Raw genomic sequence first — 22,305 nt, 5'->3', positions numbered from 1 at the left:
ACTCCAAACTTGTTGAATTTTTTTAATCCAGCAGGTATTGATTGAATTATAGCACATAAAACATATTTACTGGCACGGACAAATAATGAATGAGTTCAGGGATTTTGGTGGGAATTCAGGCATTCCATTTTTTGTCAAATTCCACTTTTTTTCTTAGAATGCACTCAAATATACATTTTCAAATGATATCAGGTATTTTTTTTAAATATTTTGTGTTAAAATAAAGAAAATGACATGTGCCTAATTTGCATAAGCACACGGGAGTACTAGCATATATTAAAACATTAACATAAAGGGGTGGAACAGGGCTGCAACCACCAAAAACGTGCTCTGTCTAGGCCTACCTGCACTTGCCTGTGCTGTCTAGACTGCCTCATTAATTACGGTTGTTGTCACGTACTGTTGCATAATTCAATAGCAGGATAGCCTCTGATAAAATAAATCTACATGCTAGTCTCTAGATTACACCTCTATACCAAGGGCGAAATTGTGGTATAGATATTGAGAGGGACGAATAGTAGACAGGGGGTCCTCCCCCAGATTTATTTTTTGGACAATTTAAAACAAATTTCCTGCAATTCTACACAGTTTGACATGACTTATCATGCCTCTGTTGAGAGGGGTACTGTATATGGAAAGGTATTTTGAAAACAAAGTATATGTGGAAGGATAACAAATAAAATTGTTTATTAAAATATGTTATTTTTCAAAATTGTTTTTAGAGCTAACTTCCTCCTGCATTTCAATACATTTTGCCATGAGGCAGAGAGAAAAAAAAAATGTTTTATAGCTCATCTCATGCTGTTCTTCAAATTTTGCCTTTAGGATTAAATAATAATTCCTGCTACTCTACACATTTTGCCATGAGGCTGAGAGAAAATGTTGCAGTTTTAAAGTAACTGTCCAGTGAAAATCTCACTTTCAAAAGTTTATATTCTGTTAACTCATACCCAAAAAATGTTGTTGACTCGTCCTATCCTCGTATTAGTGGCCAAATCATAAATTGGAGAAGAAACTCTTCAAAAACGCCACCTCACACTTGTATCTCACACAGACCATTTAAAACATGCTTGATATTTCCTCATAGAGGATGATGTCATCCTCCTGAGGAGGATGAGCTGCCCAATCAGCAGTCTACTTGCGTTAATATTTTTTATGACCAGTATATGCCCGCACCATTCTGTTGTTGGGCTATGCCAACACCATTCCAACACAGAAAAGCTGCTTTTTTAACATACTTCATTACAATTTTTTGGAAGTGATATGATGAATTTCTCTGGTATTAAGGAAGTCAGGATGCAAGAATACAAATAAACTCTTAGATGGAGATTTGATACAATGTATGTAATTATACGGACCCGGATTCAACATAACAAGCTGCAAGTGAGTTGCCTCTTGCTATCAGAATGATAGACAAAGAGATCTCTCAGTTTGTATACTTCAAGATAAACAAGTTTTAACCAACATCTGGCAACCATCACTGGAGGACCCTCCCAACCAAGATGGTACCAGCCGGCACCCCAGATGGGACAGTCCCTCTATAACTAATTCTAAGATAAATAACAGTGGTTCCTTCAGCCTTTCTGGCTCCCAGAGTGACATGATAAATGTATTGAACACATTCCCAAATCCTTTGTAAACACGTAATATCAGGAAGGAAAACGATTTCACTCATATTGTAATGAATTATAGGTCATATTTCATAGAAATCTGGAAACACTGGACAGGTATTTTAAAGGTCGCCTTCGGGCAAAAACAACTACTTTAAACTGTGTATCTGATCAAATCATACCAGGTCATGATAAAAGCTAGGATAAGAAATCAATACTAGTGAAATAACAACCACATGTGCAAATTAGATGGGTAAAAGCACACTCCTTGGGGTTAAGTACAGTCGAAGGGAGCTCAACAGTAACAACTAGGTGGGATGCGAAAGTGCAAATTCATCTCGGAACGTACGACCTCTTTTCTACAAAAAAAAAAAGCGAGAGGAGGAATTAGCACAAAGAAGACTTTAAACTTACACATTTTCGATTAACTGGTTTTTTAGTTCCTTTTGGTGGGACAATTTTACGTTTTTTTTTTCTTATTAAAAATACTTTTTTGGGGGCATTTCAGCTATTATCTATGCATATTTTACATTGTTTGCGAGATCAGACATATCACTATAATCTGAGTGTTCATTTTCGGAAGTTGCTTTCATTTCAGCGCATCTAATTTGTAAACATTTCAAATGTATTGATGATAACTTTTTTTCAATTCCACAAAAATTAACACCCATCAAAACAAAGTTATCTTTTGTCTCTTTCTTGTGGTTCATGGGTCGAGACAACGCATTAAATCCCAGACGAAGCTTTGGCGTTCTTATAGATGCAAGACAATGTATTCCATTGAGCCCATTTCATCCATTACTGGGGTGTTTTTAACAAACATTTCTGTGGTCGTAACGTTAACGGGAAAAAAACAACAGGCACAAGCAAGAGAATGAAAGAGTCGCAGGAGTAAAATTAAAGCAATCAATTCAGCAGGCTTTAAGTGACAAGTGGATTTTGCACCCTTCAAACACAGGAAATAGATGGCTGAAAAAGACAGATCTTCAGGTGGGCGAGCAAGCGCGGACTAATGTTAAAAAGCATTTGAGGCCAACAGAACAGCTGCCTAAGGTGATGACCATTGCTGCCATTCGCATGCACGCACGCACACACACACACACACACACACACACACACACACACACACACACACACACAATCTTTGTGGGGACCCCCCTTTCAAAATCCTGTTTTCCTTAACCCTAACCCTAACCTTAACCCCAAACCCCTAAACCTAACTCCTATCCCTAACCATAATTGTAACCCTAACTCTAAACCTAACCCCTAAGCCTAAAATAGCCTTTTTCCTCTTGGTGACTGGTGAAATGTCCCCACTTGTCCGAATATTCCTTGTTTTACTATCCTTGTGAGGACTTCTGGTCCCCACAAGGAAAGTAAAACCCAAAACACACACATACACAGGGCAGGCCAGGCAGCTGTCAGAGACAGACACAGGCAGACAAATCCTGGGCCTCCAGCGTTACCTTATAAGGAAGAAGGTCCCCAGAAAGGATGACCTGTTTCAGACCTATTCTGATTATCCTGGTCAACTCTCACTGGGCTTTGTGTCACCTGGCCGTGAACAAGTAAAAAAAGATTTAACAATGGTGGTTCGGAGTGATTCTCTTTTACATTTCCACCCCTGCTGGTAACAGAATATGGTATTTGTTTAGCCTCATTATTAGAGTGATATTCGTTGTGTATCATTCCTTTGTTGTTTATCTGTTATCTGCTAGCTCAAAATGCTATGTTTTATGTATTTATGATACATTTAAAAATGTAAGTAGTTTGGCTTCTTATAGTGTCCAACACATGTTGTTGAATGTCTGATATGTCTCCTCTTTGTCTGTCAAGGAAGGATTCAACGTTTGAGGGACATGAAGCATTTTCACTATTACCGCCCTTTGGTGAATAGCCTCCCAATTTCACAGCAAACAAACATACAGCATTTCATATGGTTTTTATTCTCAAAAGTAAATTATAATTGTTATTTTTTTATTCATTTTTTTTCAGACAGTTCCTTCCACCCTCCCTACAGACAGTGCTCTTCCTCTATATGGTTCCTCATCCCTCATTAAGATCCAGACTACAGTAAAACTACAGGGAATCCTGAAGGGTTGTGTCCACAGGCTCTCTATCTACTGCCGTGATAACCCCCAGTAAATATAGCCCCCTAGCCTCTCCACAGCACATTATCCAGTAAATATAGCCCCCTAGCCTCTCCACAGCATAACATCCAGCAAATATAGCCTCCTAGCCTCTCCACAGCACAACATCCAGCAAATATAGCCCCCTAGCCTCTCCACAGCACAGTATCCTGCAAATATAGCCTCCTAGCCTCTCCACAGCACAGTATCCTGCAAATATAGCCCCCTAGCCTCTCCACAGCACATTATCCAGCAAATATAGCCTCCTAGCCTCTCCACAGCACAGTATCCAGCAAATATAGCCCCCTAGCCTCTCCACAGCACATTATCCAGTAAATATAGCCCCCTAGCCTCTCCACAGCACAGTATCCAGTAAATATAGCCCCCTAGCCTCTCCACAGCACAGTATCCAGTAAATATAGCCCCCTAGCCTCTCCACAGCACAGTATCCAGTAAATATAGCCCCTAGCCTCTCCACAGCACAGTATCCAGTAAATATAGCCCCCTAGCCTCTCCACAGCACAGTATCCAGTAAATATAGCCCCCTAGCCTCTCCACAGCACAGTATCCAGTAAATATAGCCCCCTAGCCTCTCCACAGCACAGTATCCAGTAAATATAGCCCCCTAGCCTCTCCACAGCACAGTATCCAGTAAATATAGCCCCTCAGCCTCTCCACAGCACAGTATCCAGTAAATATAGCCCCCTAGCCTCTCCACAGCACAGTATCCAGTAAATATAGCCCCCTAGCCTCTCCACAGCACAGTATCCAGTAAATATAGCCCCCTAGCCTCTCCACAGCACATTATCCAGTAAATATAGCCCCTAGCCTCTCCACAGCACAGTATCCAGTAAATATAGCCCCTAGCCTCTCCACAGCACAGTATCCAGTAAATATAGCCTCCTAGCCTCTCCACAGCACAGTATCCAGTAAATATAGCCCCCTAGCCTCTCCACAGCACATTATCCAGTAAATATAGCCCCCTAGCCTCTCCACAGCACAGTATCCAGTAAATATAGCCCCCCTAGCCTCTCCACAGCACAGTATCCAGTAAATATAGCCCCCTAGCCTCTCCACAGCACAGTATCCAGTAAATATAGCCCCCTAGCCTCTCCACAGCACAGTATCCAGTAAATATAGCCCCTAGCCTCTCCACAGCACATTATCCAGTAAATATAGCCCCCTAGCCTCTCCACAGCACAGTATCCAGTAAATATAGCCCCCTAGCCTCTCCACAGCACAGTATCCAGTAAATATAGCCCCCTAGCCTCTCCACAGCACAGTATCCAGTAAATATAGCCCCCTAGCCTCTCCACAGCACAGTATCCAGTAAATATAGCCCCCTAGCCTCTCCACAGCACATTATCCAGCAAATATAGCCTCCTAGCCTCTCCACAGCACAGTATCCAGTAAATATAGCCCCCTAGCCTCTCCACAGCACAGTATCCAGTAAATATAGCCCCCTAGCCTCTCCACAGCACAGTATCCAGTAAATATAGCCTCCTAGCCTCTCCACAGCACAGTATCCAGTAAATATAGCCCCCTAGCCTCTCCACAGCACAGTATCCAGTAAATATAGCCCCCTAGCCTCTCCACAGCACAGCATCCAGTGAGACTACACTGTGGCTGCATCCCAATAGCACCCTATTCACTGTAGTGCACTACTTTTTGACCAGAGCCCTACGGGCTTAGGGAAATAGGGTATAGGGCTCTGGTCCAAAGTAGTGCACTACATAGGGAAAAGGGTCCCTTTTAGGATGGAGCCACTAAGTGCTCTCACATAATCCTGATGGAACACAGTCAGTGGAAATGCCTCCAATACCTCATAGTGTTGGGTCACTGTCTGAAACGGGACATAGAGGAACACACCACACCTCGCCATCCATCCATCCATCCATCCATCCATCCATCTCTGATCCATCTCCGATCCATCTCTGATCCATCTCTGATCTCTCCCATTGAGATGACTGGACAGGTCTGTGTGTTTGTGGGGGGGGAGACACTTTTACACATTTCTAAAACAATCTGACCCTATTGTCCTTAAGAGAGACTCCGACACTGAGAGTTGTGAAGTAGTGTTGTTGTGCGAAGAGATTCACCAGGAGATTTCTCAATATGTATTCAACCCAGCTGTTATTATTCTCCATAGGTACAAGAAGACTTGTAGGAAGCCTTGGTTTTAAACAGTTATCTTATCATGTAAATGCTGAGAATAGACATAGTAAAGTAGGTTGGCTACAGATACTCCCTTTGAGGTACATCAACATTACAACACATACAGTACAGCAGCTACAAATGGAATACAGCATTTCAAAATGGTGACGGTGGGGGGGTCCTCGCATTCCTATTGGACCTTACCGGCCCAAGATTCTATATAGAAAAAACCCTCTCTGTCTCCTGATACGATTCAAAGCCAGAGTGTATAGGGGGATGGAGGGAGGTGACTAATAAGGAGCTGTGGCAGAGGACGTTACTTCCGGAAGCCGCCACAATGTGCAGCCGCCGACACCTGTTACCCAGCATGCCCCTAAAAGGAGAGAGAAGAGCCAATCGGAATGCGGCTACCACCCGCCTGCTGCCACAGGCTGTCCCCAAGACCCGTTGAGCCAAGCGGGCGGAGAGAGAGGAGGTTCTGGACACTGATTGTTATCCCCCCTCCTCTCTCCTCTCTCTCTGTCTCTCTCTCTCTCTCTCTCTCTCTCTCTCTCTCTCTCTCTCTCTCTCTCTCTCTCTCTCTCTCTCTCTCTCTCTCTCTCTCTCTCACTACCCCCCCTCCCTCTCTTAACTTCTAACCCCCCTCCTACCCTCTGTCACTCTCTTTGCCCCCTCCTCTCAGCTGTCTGGCATATTTTTGGGTCCTCACTCTCAAACATACCACAACGGCTCTTGGCTGGCAAATATACACAGACAATATCCCACCACAGACAATATCCCACCACAGACACTATCCCACCACAGACACTATCCCACCACAGGCACTATCTCACCACAGACACTACCCCACCACAGACACTATCCCACCACAGACACTATCCCACCACAGACACTATCCCACCACAGACACTACCCCACCACAGACACTACCCCACCACAGGCACTACCCCACCACAGACACTATCCCACCACAGACACTACCCCACCACAGACACTATCCCACCACAGACACTATCCCACCACAGACACTATCCCACCACAGACACTACCCCACCACAGGCACTACCCCACCACAGACACTACCCCACCACAGACACTACCCCACCACAGACACTACCCCACCACAGACACTACCCCACCACAGGCACTATCCCACCACAGGCACTATCCTACCACAGACACTATCCCACCACAGGCACTATCCCACCACAGACACTATCCCACCACAGACACTATCCCACCACAGACACTACCCCACCACAGGCCCTATCCCACCACAGACACTACCCCACCACAGGCACTATCCCACCACAGACATTATCCCACCACAGACACTATCCCACCACAGACACTATCCCACCACAGACACTATCCCACCACAGGCACTATCCCACCACAGACACTATCCCACCACAGACACTTTCCCACCACAGACACTATCCCACCACAGACACTACCCCACCACAGACACTACCCCACCACAGGCACTATCCCACCACAGACACTATCCCACCACAGACACTACCCCACCACAGACACTATCCCACCACAGACACTACCCCACCACAGACACTACCCCACCACAGGCACTATCCCACCACAGACACTACCCCACCACAGACACTACCCCACCACAGGCACTATCCCACCACAGGCACTATCCTACCACAGACACTATCCCACCACAGGCACTATCCCACCACAGACACTACCCCACCACAGGCCCTATCCCACCACAGACACTACCCCACCACAGGCACTATCCCACCACAGACACTATCCCACCACAGACACTATCCCACCACAGACACTATCCCACCACAGGCCCTATCCCACCACAGACACTATCCCACCACAGGCCCTATCCCACCACAGACACTATCCCACCACAGACACTACCCCACCACAGGCACTATCCCACCACAGACACTATCCCACCACAGGCCCTATCCCACCACAGACACTATCCCACCACAGGCACTATCCCACCACAGGCACTATCCCACCACAGGCACTATCCCACCACAGACACTATCCCACCACAGGCCCTATCCCACCACAGACACTACCCCACCACAGGCACTACCCGCAGACCGCCCTAGGGGGTCTAAAGTTACACCCCCACACCCTCTCCCTCTTCTGACAGACACCCCATATCTGAGCTTAGTCATATTAACGTGACTGTCTCACTGGGTCATGGATAGGAGGACAGTTTCAGTGAATGGAGCTGAGATTTCAAGCTTCAAGTTTCAGTTATGCTTTGTCAATAGAATACAGTCTCTGTGTTAAGTTGTGACTTCAATATTTCACTCCGTGTTGGGATGAGATGACAGCCAGTAGGGAGTCAGTCTGTTTGGTTGTCTGTTATGAGCCAAAAGGTGCAGGAGAGGGTAAACAAATCATGCCATTCATCAACATGATAACAGACCTGACATATAAACAAGCTTCTGTCATATCCAGTAGGCTATTTGAGACATATGTTTATATACAAAATAAAAACATCAACACTCTCAATGTATGCGTTAGTCATTTATAATAATTATCAATATGCAAATGAATATGCAAATGATGTAAAACATTGAGATGAATTGTGTGTCCCGTTCCCTTTCTTTCACTTCCCTTTTCTCTCCTATATAACACAATAAAGAACAGGCTCAAATCTGATACAACAATACATTATTTTAGCTCCACCAATAGCAAGGGCCAGAAATTCCTTGACAGTTTTAATGCATCTGAATATGGTCACGAGTTGTCTGAGCTAATCACAGGTCTTCAAAAGTCTGTCTGTTAACACCTACTTCATCATGACACAACTATTAATCAACCATAACACTAGAATGGAAAAAATCTAGAAATAATCCCTTTCAGTTCACTCTGCCAACCAATCCTTATTTCTGTACCAGCCAGCCAGTCAGGGGCGGCACTAGAACCCTCCATCTCCTAGGTAACAACACTCCATTTTAGATGGCGTCCCATCACAAAGAAGGCCCTGAGTGACACAGGATACACTTTCTAGTGAACCGTTATCTAGCAGCTCTTATTTGGGCTTATGTGAACTCCTGGTCCCGCCCACCAGCCCCAGGCCCCCGGCCACCGGCCCCGGGACAAGGGGGCATATTTAAGGGACACCTCTCACCCTCACCCTTTGTCCCAGTGGAATCTCCAGTCTTGGTGTACAACTTGGTGAGTGTCTTCTTTCTGCTATTGTTCCTGTTCCAGTACTGTCTTTAGCACTGGTTCTCTATTGGACTCAGTACTGTCTGTAACACTGGTTCTCTATTGGACTCAGTACTGTCTATAACACTGGTTCTCTATTGGACTCAGTACTGTCTATAACACTGGTTCTCTATTGGACTCAGTACTGTCTGTAACACTGGTTCTCTATTGGACTCAGTACTGTCTGTAACACTGGTTCTCTATTGGACTCAGTACTGTCTGTAACACTGGTTCTCTATTGGACTCAGTACTGTCTGTAACACTGGTTCTCTATTGGACTCAGTACTGTCTGTAACACTGGTTCTCTATTGGACTCAGTACTGTCTATAGCACTGGTTCTCTATTGGACTCAGTACTGTCTATAACACTGGTTCTCTATTGGACTCAGTACTGTCTATAACACTGGTTCTCTATTGGACTCAGTACTGCCTGTAGCAGTGGTTCTCTACTGGACTCAGTACTGTCTGTAACACTGGTTCTCTATTGGACTCAGTACTGTCTATAACACTGGTTCTCTATTGGACTCAGTACTGTCTGTAACACTGGTTCTCTATTGGACTCAGTACTGTCTATAGCACTGGTTCTCTATTGGACTCAGTACTGTCTATAACACTGGTTCTCTATTGGACTCAGTACTGTCTATAACACTGGTTCTCTATTGGACTCAGTACTGTCTGTAACACTGGTTCTCTATTGGACTCAGTACTGTCTATAGCACTGGTTCTCTATTGGACTCAGTACTGTCTATAGCACTGGTTCTCTATTGGACTCAGTACTGTCTATAACACTGGTTCTCTATTGGACTCAGTACTGCCCTGTGCCTGTAGAATATGTATTTCTCTATTGGACTACCACTACTTCAGACAGACGACAGAGAGAGGGGAGAGGAGGATGGCTAGATGACTTGGTGGTGCTAGGAAGGATTCACACTTTTGTCAGCTACTCTTGGGAAGCATCGTGCCGCTGTGTTGTTGTCGTTTTGGAAAGGGAAGAAGGACCAGGATCTTGGTTTAACAGCTGCTGCTGCTGTGGTTGAAAGAGTGGGCACATCAAGCACATCACCACATGTAGAGATAACGCCTACAATGGATGTCTGTCTACTTCTAATTGGCTGTTAGAGAACGATTTTTTGAGGTTGTTGAGAGAAGGAATAAAGTGTGGAGCAAGAAAGAGAGCTGGAGAGAAAGAGAGCTGGAGAGAAAGAGAGCTGGAGAGAAAGAGAGCTGTAGAGAAAGAGAGCTGAAGAGAAAGAGAGCTGAAGAGAAAGAGAGCTGGAGAGAAAGAGCTGGAAAGAAAGAGAGCTGAAGAAAAAGAGAGCTGGAGAGAAAGAGAGCTGAAATGAGATGAATGGGGAGACAGGGAGATAGAGGGACAGATACAGTACATGCAGTTCAGCAGTCTGCAGCAGCCAGGCTTGTTGTGATTGATTGACAGACCATGCTGGTGGCAGCTCGTGTGAACAGTGACCTGTGGCTCTGGTGGATTAACCAGGGGGTCAGACAGAGGAACAGAGCGCCCGCTGTGGAGCGCCAGGCCTCCCGACTTCTGACCACTGGCCAGGGCTACTAATGAAGGGAGCTGTCATGCCAGGGCTGGCTGGTTTGGAGGGGGACGGATGGATGAAGCGATGGAAAGATACAGCAAGAGGATAATGGATTGAGGAATGGAGGGATAGAGGGAGAAGGGGATGTATGGAAAGGTGGACTGGAGGAACATAAATACATGCTCTGAAGGGAGCTGTCAGCCCAAGGCTGGCTGAAGAGAGGGATGGAGAGGGACAGTAACAGGGGTATGGAGGGATAGATAGAGGGAAGCAGGGAGGGATAGATGGACAGTAACAGGGGTATGGAGGGATAGATAGAGGGAAGCAGGGAGGGATAGATGGACAGTAACAGGGGTATGGAGGGGATAGATAGAGGGAAGCAGGGAGGGATAGATGGACAGTAACAGGGGTATGGAGGGATAGATAGAGGGAAGCAGGGAGGGATAGATGGACAGTAACAGGGGTATGGAGGGATAGATAGAGGGAAGCAGGGAGGGGATAGATGGACAGTAACAGGGGTATGGAGGGATAGATAGAGGGAAGCAGGGAGGGATAGATGGACAGTAACAGGGGTATGGAGGGATAGATAGAGGGAAGCAGGGAGGGATAGATGGACAGTAACAGGGGTATGGAGGGATAGATAGAGGGAAGCAGGGAGGGATAGATGGACAGTAACAGGGGTATGGAGGGATAGATAGAGGGAAGCAGGGAGGGATAGATGGACAGTAACAGGGGTATGGAGGGATAGATAGAGGGGAAGCAGGGAGGGATAGATGGACAGTAACAGGGGTATGGAGGGATAGATAGAGGGAAGCAGGGAGGGATAGATGGACAGTAACAGGGGTATGGAGGGATAGATAGAGGGAAGCAGGGAGGGATAGATGGACAGTAACAGGGGTATGGAGGGATAGATAGAGGGAAGCAGGGAGGGATAGATGGACAGTAACAGGGGGTATGGAGGGATAGATAGAGGGGAAGCAGGGAGGGATAGATGGACAGTAACAGGGGTATGGAGGGATAGATAGAGGGAAGCAGGGAGGGATAGATGGACAGTAACAGGGGTATGGAGGGATAGATAGAGGGAAGCAGGGAGGGATAGATGGACAGTAACAGGGGTATGGAGGGGATAGATAGAGGGAAGCAGGGAGGGATAGATGGACAGTAACAGGGGTATGGAGGGATAGATAGAGGGAAGCAGGGAGGGATAGATGGACAGTAACAGGGGTATGGAGGGATAGATAGAGGGAAGCAGGGAGGGATAGATGGACAGTAACAGGGGTATGGAGGGATAGATAGAGGGAAGCAGGGAGGGATAGATGGACAGTAACAGGGGGTATGGAGGGATAGATAGAGGGAAGCAGGGAGGGATAGATGGACAGTAACAGGGGTATGGAGGGATAGATAGAGGGAAGCAGGGAGGGATAGATGGACAGTAACAGGGGTATGGAGGGGATAGATAGAGGGAAGCAGGGAGGGATAGATGGACAGTAACAGGGGTATGGAGGGATAGATAGAGGGAAGCAGGGAGGGATAGATGGACAGTAACAGGGGTATGGAGGGATAGATAGAGGGAAGCAGGGAGGGATAGATGGACAGTAACAGGGGTATGGAGGGATAGATAGAGGGAAGCAGGGAGGGATAGATGGACAGTAACAGGGGTATGGAGGGATAGATAGAGGGAAGCAGGGAGGGATAGATGGACAGTAACAGGGGTATGGAGGGATAGATAGAGGGAAGCAGGGAGGGATAGATGGACAGTAACAGGGGTATGGAGGGATAGATAGAGGGAAGCAGGGAGGGATAGATGGACAGTAACAGGGGTATGGAGGGATAGATAGAGGGAAGCAGGGAGGGATAGATGGACAGTAACAGGGGTATGGAGGGATAGATAGAGGGGAAGCAGGGAGGGATAGATGGACAGTAACAGGGGTATGGAGGGATAGATAGAGGGAAGCAGGGAGGGATAGATGGACAGTAACAGGGGTATGGAGGGATAGATAGAGGGGAAGCAGGGAGGGATAGATGGACAGTAACAGGGGTATGGAGGGATAGATAGAGGGAAGCAGGGAGGGATAGATGGACAGTAACAGGGGTATGGAGGGATAGATAGAGGGAAGCAGGGAGGGATAGATGGACAGTAACAGGGGTATGGAGGGATAGATTATGAGGGGGTTGGGTGGATGAATAGAGGGACAGAAACACATGCTCTCCAGCTCCCCTACAAAGCACACAGGAGTTACTATTGTGCCGACAGTTACTTGGCCACCACTGTTACTTGTCAACAGACAAGCTACTTCAACTGTGACATAGCTCTGTTAGAGATAGGGGAGGATTGAGGAGGATGAGGAGTGGGGGGGAGGGGGTTAGTGTTCCGTATGGCTGCTGTTTGGAATGACAAGGGCCAGGGCTAAGAATAGAGACGGGGGTGTGGGTGGGCTCTACTATGTCCCTGTTTGGCTTTACAGGGCAGCTCTGACAAAGAGGGAGAAGATAGGCTATCAGTGGCCCCTAAGAGGACTAGGTTATTTCAACAACACTTTTGAAAAGTTATTTCTAGGAACATTTTAAACATTTGCACTTTAAAATACTGAAATTATGACAACATAAAAAAACAATATCATGACAATAGGCAGTGCAGTACTGTTTATATAACACAATATGATAATATATTAATTCACCAGTCACCTCCTTGGAGGATGTCTTTAATGTAACTGATATCTAAATGTAGCTATAGTGCATACATGTAACTGTTAATGCATAGTGGTAGCCTCAAGTCCAGTGATAAGCTAATGTACAGGGTGTTCTGTATAACATTATATAGATAAACTATGTTTATCACAGTGTTAACGCGCTCAGACAGAGCTCTTACCGCCGTGTCTCTCCTCCCAACAGAAAGCCATCCGAAACAAGACCAATCATGTGTGACGACGACGAAACTACAGCCCTCGTGTGCGACAACGGCTCTGGCCTAGTCAAGGCTGGGTTCGCCGGTGATGATGCTCCCCGCGCTGTGTTCCCATCAATCGTTGGACGCCCCCGTCACCAGGTATGCTACTTAAGAGAAACAACGGATAGCCGTTGGCCGTTACTAACGGATTTGTTTGTTTGTTTACTTATGTCATGACGTAAAAGTTACTAGGCTATATCCAGATAATGTAGTGTAGATTACGTTTGTAGCGTTGCGTTGGTAATGAGACGCACGTCTAGCCATGCGTAAAGTGTGCGTAAAGTTCAATTCATGTGTTGTGCATATTGCGAACTCTCCTGACCCTTGTTTGCTCTCTATACAGGGCGTGATGGTGGGTATGGGACAGAAGGACAGCTATGTGGGAGACGAGGCTCAGAGCAAGAGAGGTATCCTGACTCTGAAGTACCCCATCGAACACGGCATCATCACCAACTGGGACGACATGGAGAAGGTGGGTCCCAGAGCCAAGATGCTAGTAGTGATATTGGACACTTGTGAATGATTGTAAGATGATAAAAGCAGAACTTCATATCTCAAGATACACATATACTTAGAGACAATAAGCTAATGACACTTAGGATACTATCCAATATGATGCTAATAGCCTTATGAAAGTTAAGAATATGATGATATTTCCACACACATAACACATCGATATTAAAACGTATTAAAACAAAAAAAAAGGAACATAGGAAATATTTTATGGCTACATTATGCAAAACAACATGACTTCAACGGGACATCTAAATCTTTCTCTATCTCACAATGTATTATTTTCTCCAGAACATCTCTGACCATCTCTCTCCTCCTCATTCCACCAGATCTGGCACCACACCTTTTACAACGAGCTGCGTGTGGCCCCTGAGGAGCACCCCACCCTGCTCACTGAGGCCCCCCTCAACCCCAAGGCCAACAGGGAGAAGATGACCCAGATCATGTTTGAGACCTTCAACGTCCCCGCCATGTACGTGGCCATCCAGGCCGTGCTGTCCCTCTATGCCTCCGGTCGTACCACCGGTGAGTTTCCACAGGACTTCTGACTGATCACATTACCAATACCACAATACTATATACACAATAAACAAATGGTATAATGCTACAGACACAATATTTCCTACTCCTATGAAGACATGCTTTGACATTAAGAAGTGCTGCTTGCATTACTACCCATAATACCCATTAGACACTGGGTGGTTTGAGCCCTGAATTCTGATTGGCTGAAAGCCATGTTATATCAGACTGTATACCACGGGTATGACAAAATCATTTCGTTTTACTGCTCTAATTACGTTGGTAACCAGTTTATAATAGCAATAAGGCTCCTCTGGGGTTTGTGGTATATGGCCAATAAGGGGCGTTGCGTCGTGCCTAAGAACAGCCCTTAGCCGTGGTATATTGGCCATATACCACACCTCCTTGGGCCTTACTGCTTAATTAGACACTATAGGGATAGTGATCCATTGCAGTCTCACAAGACATCCAACCACAAGCTATACATGAAGAGCAGCAGGTCTGTGGTCTGTCTCCATCCTCGGCTGATGATCCATCTCCTCTCTAGGTATCGTGCTGGACTCTGGTGATGGTGTGACCCACAACGTGCCCATCTATGAGGGTTATGCTCTGCCCCACGCCATCATGCGTCTGGATCTGGCCGGTCGCGACCTCACTGACTACCTGATGAAGATCCTGACTGAGCGTGGCTACTCCTTCGTGACCACTGGTAAGATGGCCACCAAGAACCAAGATTTCTATACACAGGATTAGTTTAACGTTATACAGAGACAAGATGAGAGAACATGATCTTGGTAAACTAAAATATAAGCCTATCTATGATAAGTTATTTAGTATACTAGGATTCAACTAACATCAAGATACTTAGCTATTCTTCATCTTGGTGTTATAGAGAGAAAATACCACAGATTATTAGAAGATATAGGGCTAATCTGTATAGTATGGTATGACTATAGTCCCCACCAAGAAACCATTAGTATGCTTGTGGTGTTCATGACTGTTAAAAGGGGAAATCGCTGTTGTATATTTGTGTAGTTAGAGAGGACTGTGTCCAGTGTGTCTGGTATCTTACTGTAGTAGATGGTACCTGTAGACATCTATGATGCTCTATGTAGCGTGTATGGGGCTCTATGTAGCACCTATGAGGCTCTATGTAGCAAATATGAGGCTCTATGTAGCGTATATGGGGATCTATGTAGCACCTATGAGGCTCTATGTAGCGTCTGAGGCTCTATGTAGTGTCTATGAGGCTCTATGTAGTGTCTATGAGGCTCTATGTAGTGTGTATAAGGCTCAATGTAGCATCTATGAGGCTCTATGTAGCCTTTATGTAGCATCTAATGTTGGACTCTGAATCTCCTGCTACAGCCGAGCGTGAGATCGTGCGTGACATCAAGGAGAAGCTGTGCTACGTGGCCCTGGACTTTGAGAATGAGATGGCCACCGCTGCCTCCTCCTCCTCTCTGGAGAAGAGCTATGAGCTGCCCGACGGTCAGGTCATCACCATTGGTAACGAGCGTTTCCGTTGCCCAGAGACTCTCTTCCAGCCTTCCTTCATTGGTGCGTATTCCTCTCTCTCTCTCTCTCTCTGTACCTCTGGTTCATCTACAGTAGACCATGTTCACCTTACCATGTTCCTCTCCACACACTTACTTCCACATTTGACTCCATGTTGCCATACATCACGTGTCAATCTCATTCCACGGAGGGCCGAGTGTCTGCGGGTTTTCGATCCTCCCTTGTACTTGAATTAAGGTCACTAATTAGTAAGGAACTCCCCACAGCTGGTTGTCTAGGGCATAATTGAAAGGAAAGACCAAAAACCTGCAGACACTAGGCCCTCCATGGAATAGGATTGACACCCCTGCCATACATGTTACAACACTGCCCTCTAGTGTCCAATGGACATTGCCATTATGTTACAGTGACAGAGTCACACACAGCCATTTACTGGAAGCATAATCTATCTATTCTTTACATGTCTAACTCCTGTTGGTCACCTACGTCCTGTCTGTGGAGGTGTCGTTGCTCACCAAGTGTCTCTTCTCATCTCACCTGCTCAGGCATGGAGTCCGCTGGTATCCATGAGACCGCCTACAACAGCATCATGAAGTGTGACATTGACATCCGTAAGGACCTGTACGCCAACAACGTCCTGTCCGGCGGTACCACCATGTACCCTGGTATTGCTGACCGTATGCAGAAGGAGATCACCGCCCTGGCCCCCAGCACTATGAAGATCAAGGTGGGGGAACACGTCTATTCAACACAGGAGGAACTCTGTTCCAAATGTCCACCGGGGTTGGAGTCAATTCTATTTCAATTCTCTTCTATGCTTTTCACCTAGGGGGGTGAAAATGTGGAGTTGATATTGGAATTTGGTGTACTTTCTGAATTGACTGGAATTTAAATGGATTTGACCCCAACCCTGATGTCCACACTAGGGTACGACTTATAAATGAAGCCATGTCTTGGGCATGTATTCTATGTGGTATGTTAGTATGGACACTGGAACATTGATTATTTCCAACAATGTCAGAGCCGTGGATAGGCTGTAGGTCTACAGGAGTTGGCCCACTATCCTCCATGTTCAGCGAACTATCCTTCACTTTAAATAACAAACCAAGGTTGTCTAATACTGTACACCCACAACTCTGGTTCAAATCAGCAACACTGTCTGTCCGCTGTGCTAGAGGGCACACAGGACGTCTGAAGAGTTCTTAACTAACCCTCCACATCTCCTTCCATACACTCCACTACAATAACATGCTGAATTGCATTTAGACTAGAATGGCTAACTCTGTACACCCACAGCTCTGATTCAAATAAGCAACACTTGTACACTGCACTGAGCAGGAAAGGACCTTAGCCTCTGAGTTCTTAACCAACCCTTCACATCTCCTCTCCTCCACACCTTCTCTAGATCATCGCTCCCCCCGAGCGTAAGTACTCTGTCTGGATCGGTGGCTCCATCCTGGCCTCTCTCTCCACCTTCCAGCAGATGTGGATCAGCAAACAGGAGTACGACGAGGCAGGACCTTCCATCGTCCACCGGAAGTGCTTCTAAACATCCCAACTTCCCACACCTTTCCATACACATTCACCCTCCTTCTGTTGTCTGCCTTTGTACTGTTTACTGTATATACATGTTCTGTTGTAATAAAATAGTAGGCTGTAACATTAAGCACTGAGTTACTTTGTTGTTGGATGTTTCTTGTTGAGTTTGAGGGAACACACATTCAGAATACATAAAATAGTCAAAATGATAATGAAGATCAGACAACACTATCTTTTAACCAATCAGATCAGCTCTTTTGCCAACAATTTGGCTGCCTTTGTAAACACAGCCTAAGTGACATGAACTGTTGTAAATCATCAATCAACCACATGAGGAATCATAAGCATTGCTACCAAAACAAGATGACAGTAACAGTGGTGGCCATTGATTTCAACGACTCCAACCCTAGAATGTGAACCCACCATGACCCATTCCTGAAAGTTAGGCCACACCCTCTACGTCACATTGTTGCCCTTTTCAGCAATCCACTGACAAGCAGTAGCCTTCATTTGGCCAGTTTACCTCAGCTGAAATAATAGTCCAGGACCAGTTTGTCAAAAGGATCTTAAGGCTAAGTTAATCGTTAGAACCATACCCATGGTTCTAAGATTAATTTAGCCTTAAGATGCTTTTGGGAAAACGGGCCCAGGTTGGCTTGTATTTGACAGAAATACGTTTTTGAACGTGATACTACAGCGCCACCCTCGGTCTGATGAATGTATTGCATCTGCCAGAGAGAGGCGCTTAATTGAAGGGTGTGTTTTCAAAGTGCCACAGGTGATTCTGATGGCAATAATTACATAGCAGGAACAACTAGTGACTTTTCAGAATAGGCAGCAATCGTGTTGTTAAAATAGTTTGCCAGGCAGTTGCTGTTCAATGACGTTTAGGAAGACTGCTTCGTTTCCACTATTTGTTTTTCACCTGCAAAAAAGTGACAGAAATAAGAAGATTTCAGATAGGCCTAGTGAAGTGGTTCGGTTCTATATCTTGCAACATCTTGGTGTGGTTCATGGGGTAATGCTGAAAAACTGTCAGGAGAAGTAAGGGAGAAGGGGTACAGGTGAAACATAGGTGTTTGGAGTGCCGCTGGACAGTTTGCAATAGTGCTACAATTTAAGTGTAAATTTTTTCAATAGACCAGTATACCTGATTTAAGTGACAAATGATTCACATCCATTTCAATTTAGAACCATAGGTTCTCTGGTGTAATATGCATAGATCATGGTAGCCCAAGATGTGGTCTTACAGAGCCTACCGTTACTCCTTAAGGTTCAAGGACTATGTTATTTTCAGAGGGAGACTGGCCAAATACTCCATCTAAACGTGAACTGTTTCTCAATTGCGATACGGTTTTAGAAACAAAGCCCTTTACTTTCAGTCGACAGTATTTTTCAGTGACAACCCGTTTCGGGGGATACTAATTAGCACAGGCGGTCCCTCTGTCTTCCGTAAACGTGCTGTAACATGGAGATATGGCCGTGTGGGAACACTAACCCTATAAAGGTGTGTATCAATTTTAATGTTTTGTTCTTTGAAAATTATTTCTCACTGATATAAACGATAAGGTCCTTATGCTTCCAAAATTGTACCGCAAGCGATGCTTGTTAATGTTCAGACCGAGCATCGGGGTTCTTAACAACTCCCGCGTACAGAAGACACATTTGTCCAATGACTCGTGTAATGGAACTGAGTCGTGATGATCAAGAGCTAGGGTCATGGCGGTGGTCCACGGACATCAACTCAAGCCTGTTGTCCGCTACATCTATTTCACAGGCCAAGCTGGACCCCCGGGAGGCCTGCCTATCCAAAGCCCTCCCTTGTGATGTGGCCAGCCTACTGAAGCTGGTCGGGAGCTTCCAGAACCTCTCATGCGTTTCCCAGATTGAGATGATGATGATGATTTTTTATATATAGCTGCGGAAAAAATTAAGAGACCACTGCAAAATTCAGTTTCTCTGGTTTTACTATTTATAGGTATGTGTTTGGGTAAAAAAACATTTTTGTTTTATTCTATAAACTACTGACATTTCTCCCAAATAAAAATATTGTCATTTAGAGCATTTATTTGCAGAAAATGAAAACTGGTCAAAATAACAAAAAAGATGCAGTGTTGTCAGACCTCGAATAATGCAAAGAAAATAAGTTCATGTTCATTTTTAAACAACACAATGGTAATGTTTTAACTTAGGAAGTGTTCAGAAATCAATATTTGGTGGAATAACCCTGATTTTCAATCATAGCTTTCATGCGTCTTGGCATGCTCTCCACTAGTCTTTCACATTGATGTTGGGTGACTTTATGCCACTCCTGGCGCAAATATTCAAGCAGCTCGGCTTTGTTTGATGGCTTGTGACCATCCATCTTCCTCTTGATCACATTCCAGAAGTTTTCAATGGGGTTCAGGTCTGGGGATTGGGCTGGCCATGACAGGGTCTTGATCTGGTGGTCCTCCATCCACACCTTGATTGACCTGGCTGTGTGGCATGGCGCATTGTCCTGCTGGAAAAACCAATCCTCAGAGTTGGGGATCAATGTCAGAGCAAAAGGAAGCAAGTTTTCTTCCAGGACAATCTTGTACATGGCTTGATTCATGCGTCCTGCACAAAGACAAATCTGCCCGATTCCAGCCTTGCTGAAGCACCCCCAGATCATCACCGATCCTCCACCAAATTTCACAGTGGGTGCGAGACACTGTGGCTTGTAGGCCTCTCTAGGTCTCTGTCTAACCATTAGACGACCAGGTGTTGGGCAAAGCTGAAAATTGGACTCATCAGAGAAGATGACCTTACTCCAGTCCTCTACGGTCCAATCCTTATGGTCTTTTGCAAACCTCAGCCTGGCTCTTCTTTGCTTCTCATTGAAGGGCTTTTTTTCTAGCTTTGCACGACTTCAGCCCTGCCCCTAGGAGCCTGTTTCGAACTGTCCTCGCCATGCACTTCACCCCAGCTGCCGTTTGCCATTTTTTTTTGTAGGTCACTTGATGTCATCCTATGGTTGTTGAGTGACATTCGAATGAGTTGGCGGTCATCCCGGTCAGTAGAGAGTCGTTTTCGCCCTCTGCCGGTCTGTAGCTTTGTTGTCCCCAATGTCTGCTGCTTGACCTTGTTCTTATGAACCGCCGTCTTTTACATGTTAAGGATGGAAGCAACCTGACGCTCACTGTATCCCTCTGCCAGAATTGAACCCTCCTTTTCCTCACTCAACTTTCCTTTTCAACTCTTTTGGCATGGTCAATAGTTATTGTTTGATTAATATTACTTTTGAGGTACTATTAGCACTGTTTTTGCCATCCAGCTGGTCCTAATGCAAGAGGATAGTGATGACCACAGCAGGGTTTTTTAATACTTTTCCTCGTTAAATAAGATTTGGTTCATGTGATCACCTAATCAGTACCTAATTCAGTAGAATGAGGTGTGCCTGTGTTGGAATTCAACAGACACTGGAATGGTATGGCTGTCATACATGTAGAGATGCTGATTTAAGAAAAAGTTGCAGTTGTCTCAATTTTTTCCACAGCTGTATATATTAAAAATTACATTTAGCAGATGCTTTGATCCAGCCTGCTTCCCCCTGAGTCACAGCCACAGCCTGCTCCCCCCCCCCCCAGCCAAAGAACAGAGGGGATGGACACATGCATGAAACTGAAGGCTGTGGTCCATACCTTCATAGAGGATGCCCATTCATTCGGTATGACTCTCACACCCTTCACTCTCCATCTTGATTGCTTTCACCCATCATATTATTGCAGATGGAGAGGAAATTGGTGAAAAAGTGGAAAGGAATACGTATATTATTATGATGATGATGGGATGCATGTCTGTCTCTAGGTGTGGTTCCTGAGATTATCGAAGAGACCCTCCCGCTGACTCCTGTAAAGTGCATGAGGAGACGTGTCTCTGACCCCGGGTCATCCTGAGATGTCTCGCTGACGGAAGAGACGACCCCTCAGAAAGATCCTGGGTTTGGAGGCCTTCCCAGATGTTCAGCTGCTCAGGAGCAACACACTTTGCTCCGGTACATTTAAACATGAATTTGGGCTGATGTCAGATTTGTGTGCAGTATGACAGACCATGTTTCATTATCACCTTACTGAAATCAACTTCTTTACCCAGGGCAACCAGGCTCCAGTCCCTCATCCCTGTTGGCCAGGTCTCCCTCCACCCCAGTGATGACCGAGAGCTGCAGAGTACAGAGCAAAAGACTCAAAGGTAAAATGAGTTTTGTATGCTATTCTGTTTTCTACAAAGTGAAGGAAAACAGAGCAAGGTGGGGTCCTACCCTACTTATGATAGGTGGAACTATATTAACAGTTTTAATTCCCTTTCCATCTGTCCTCAGAACGGATTGGGAAATGTTGGGTGTTTTTTCTGCCAAAAGGCTGAAGGGAGGGGACTTTTTTGTCTTTTTAGTAATTTAGCAGACGCTCTTATCCAGAGCGATTTACAGGAGCAATTAGGGTTAAGTGCCTTGCTCAAGGGCACATCGACAGATTTTTCACCTAGTCGTCAGCTCGGGGATTAGAACCAGCGACCTTTCGGTTACTGGCACAACGCTCTTACCCACTAAGCTACCTGCCGCCCTTGTCTGGGAAAGCTGAACCTAACCCCCTGGAA

The 22,305-nt window shown here is 45.6% G+C and overlaps 1 protein-coding gene and 1 long non-coding RNA gene across 2 annotated transcripts; both read left to right on the top strand.

The window, feature by feature from the left end:
• The first annotated feature begins 8,971 nt into the window (after window positions 1–8,971).
• LOC121552813 (actin, alpha cardiac muscle) lies at window positions 8,972–17,826 on the top strand. The gene is made up of 8 exons (XM_041865864.2): window positions 8,972–9,076; window positions 13,545–13,698; window positions 13,943–14,071; window positions 14,442–14,637; window positions 15,179–15,340; window positions 16,000–16,191; window positions 16,695–16,876; window positions 17,555–17,826. Exons 2-8 carry the CDS (start codon window positions 13,570–13,572, stop codon window positions 17,696–17,698), a joined length of 1,134 nt encoding a protein of 377 aa, XP_041721798.1. The 5' UTR covers window positions 8,972–9,076; window positions 13,545–13,569; the 3' UTR covers window positions 17,699–17,826.
• Window positions 17,827–21,189: 3,363 nt separating this feature from the next.
• Window positions 21,190–21,894, top strand: LOC121552462. Its single transcript, XR_005997200.1, has 3 exons — window positions 21,190–21,379; window positions 21,520–21,706; window positions 21,805–21,894. It is a non-coding gene; the product is annotated as an uncharacterized LOC121552462 (long non-coding RNA).
• Window positions 21,895–22,305: the final 411 nt, after the last annotated feature.

Source organism: Coregonus clupeaformis, chromosome 36 (genome assembly GCF_020615455.1).
Source record: "Coregonus clupeaformis isolate EN_2021a chromosome 36, ASM2061545v1, whole genome shotgun sequence".
NCBI lineage: Eukaryota > Metazoa > Chordata > Actinopteri > Salmoniformes > Salmonidae > Coregonus > Coregonus clupeaformis.
This window is presented reverse-complemented; position numbering and strand designations above follow the sequence as displayed.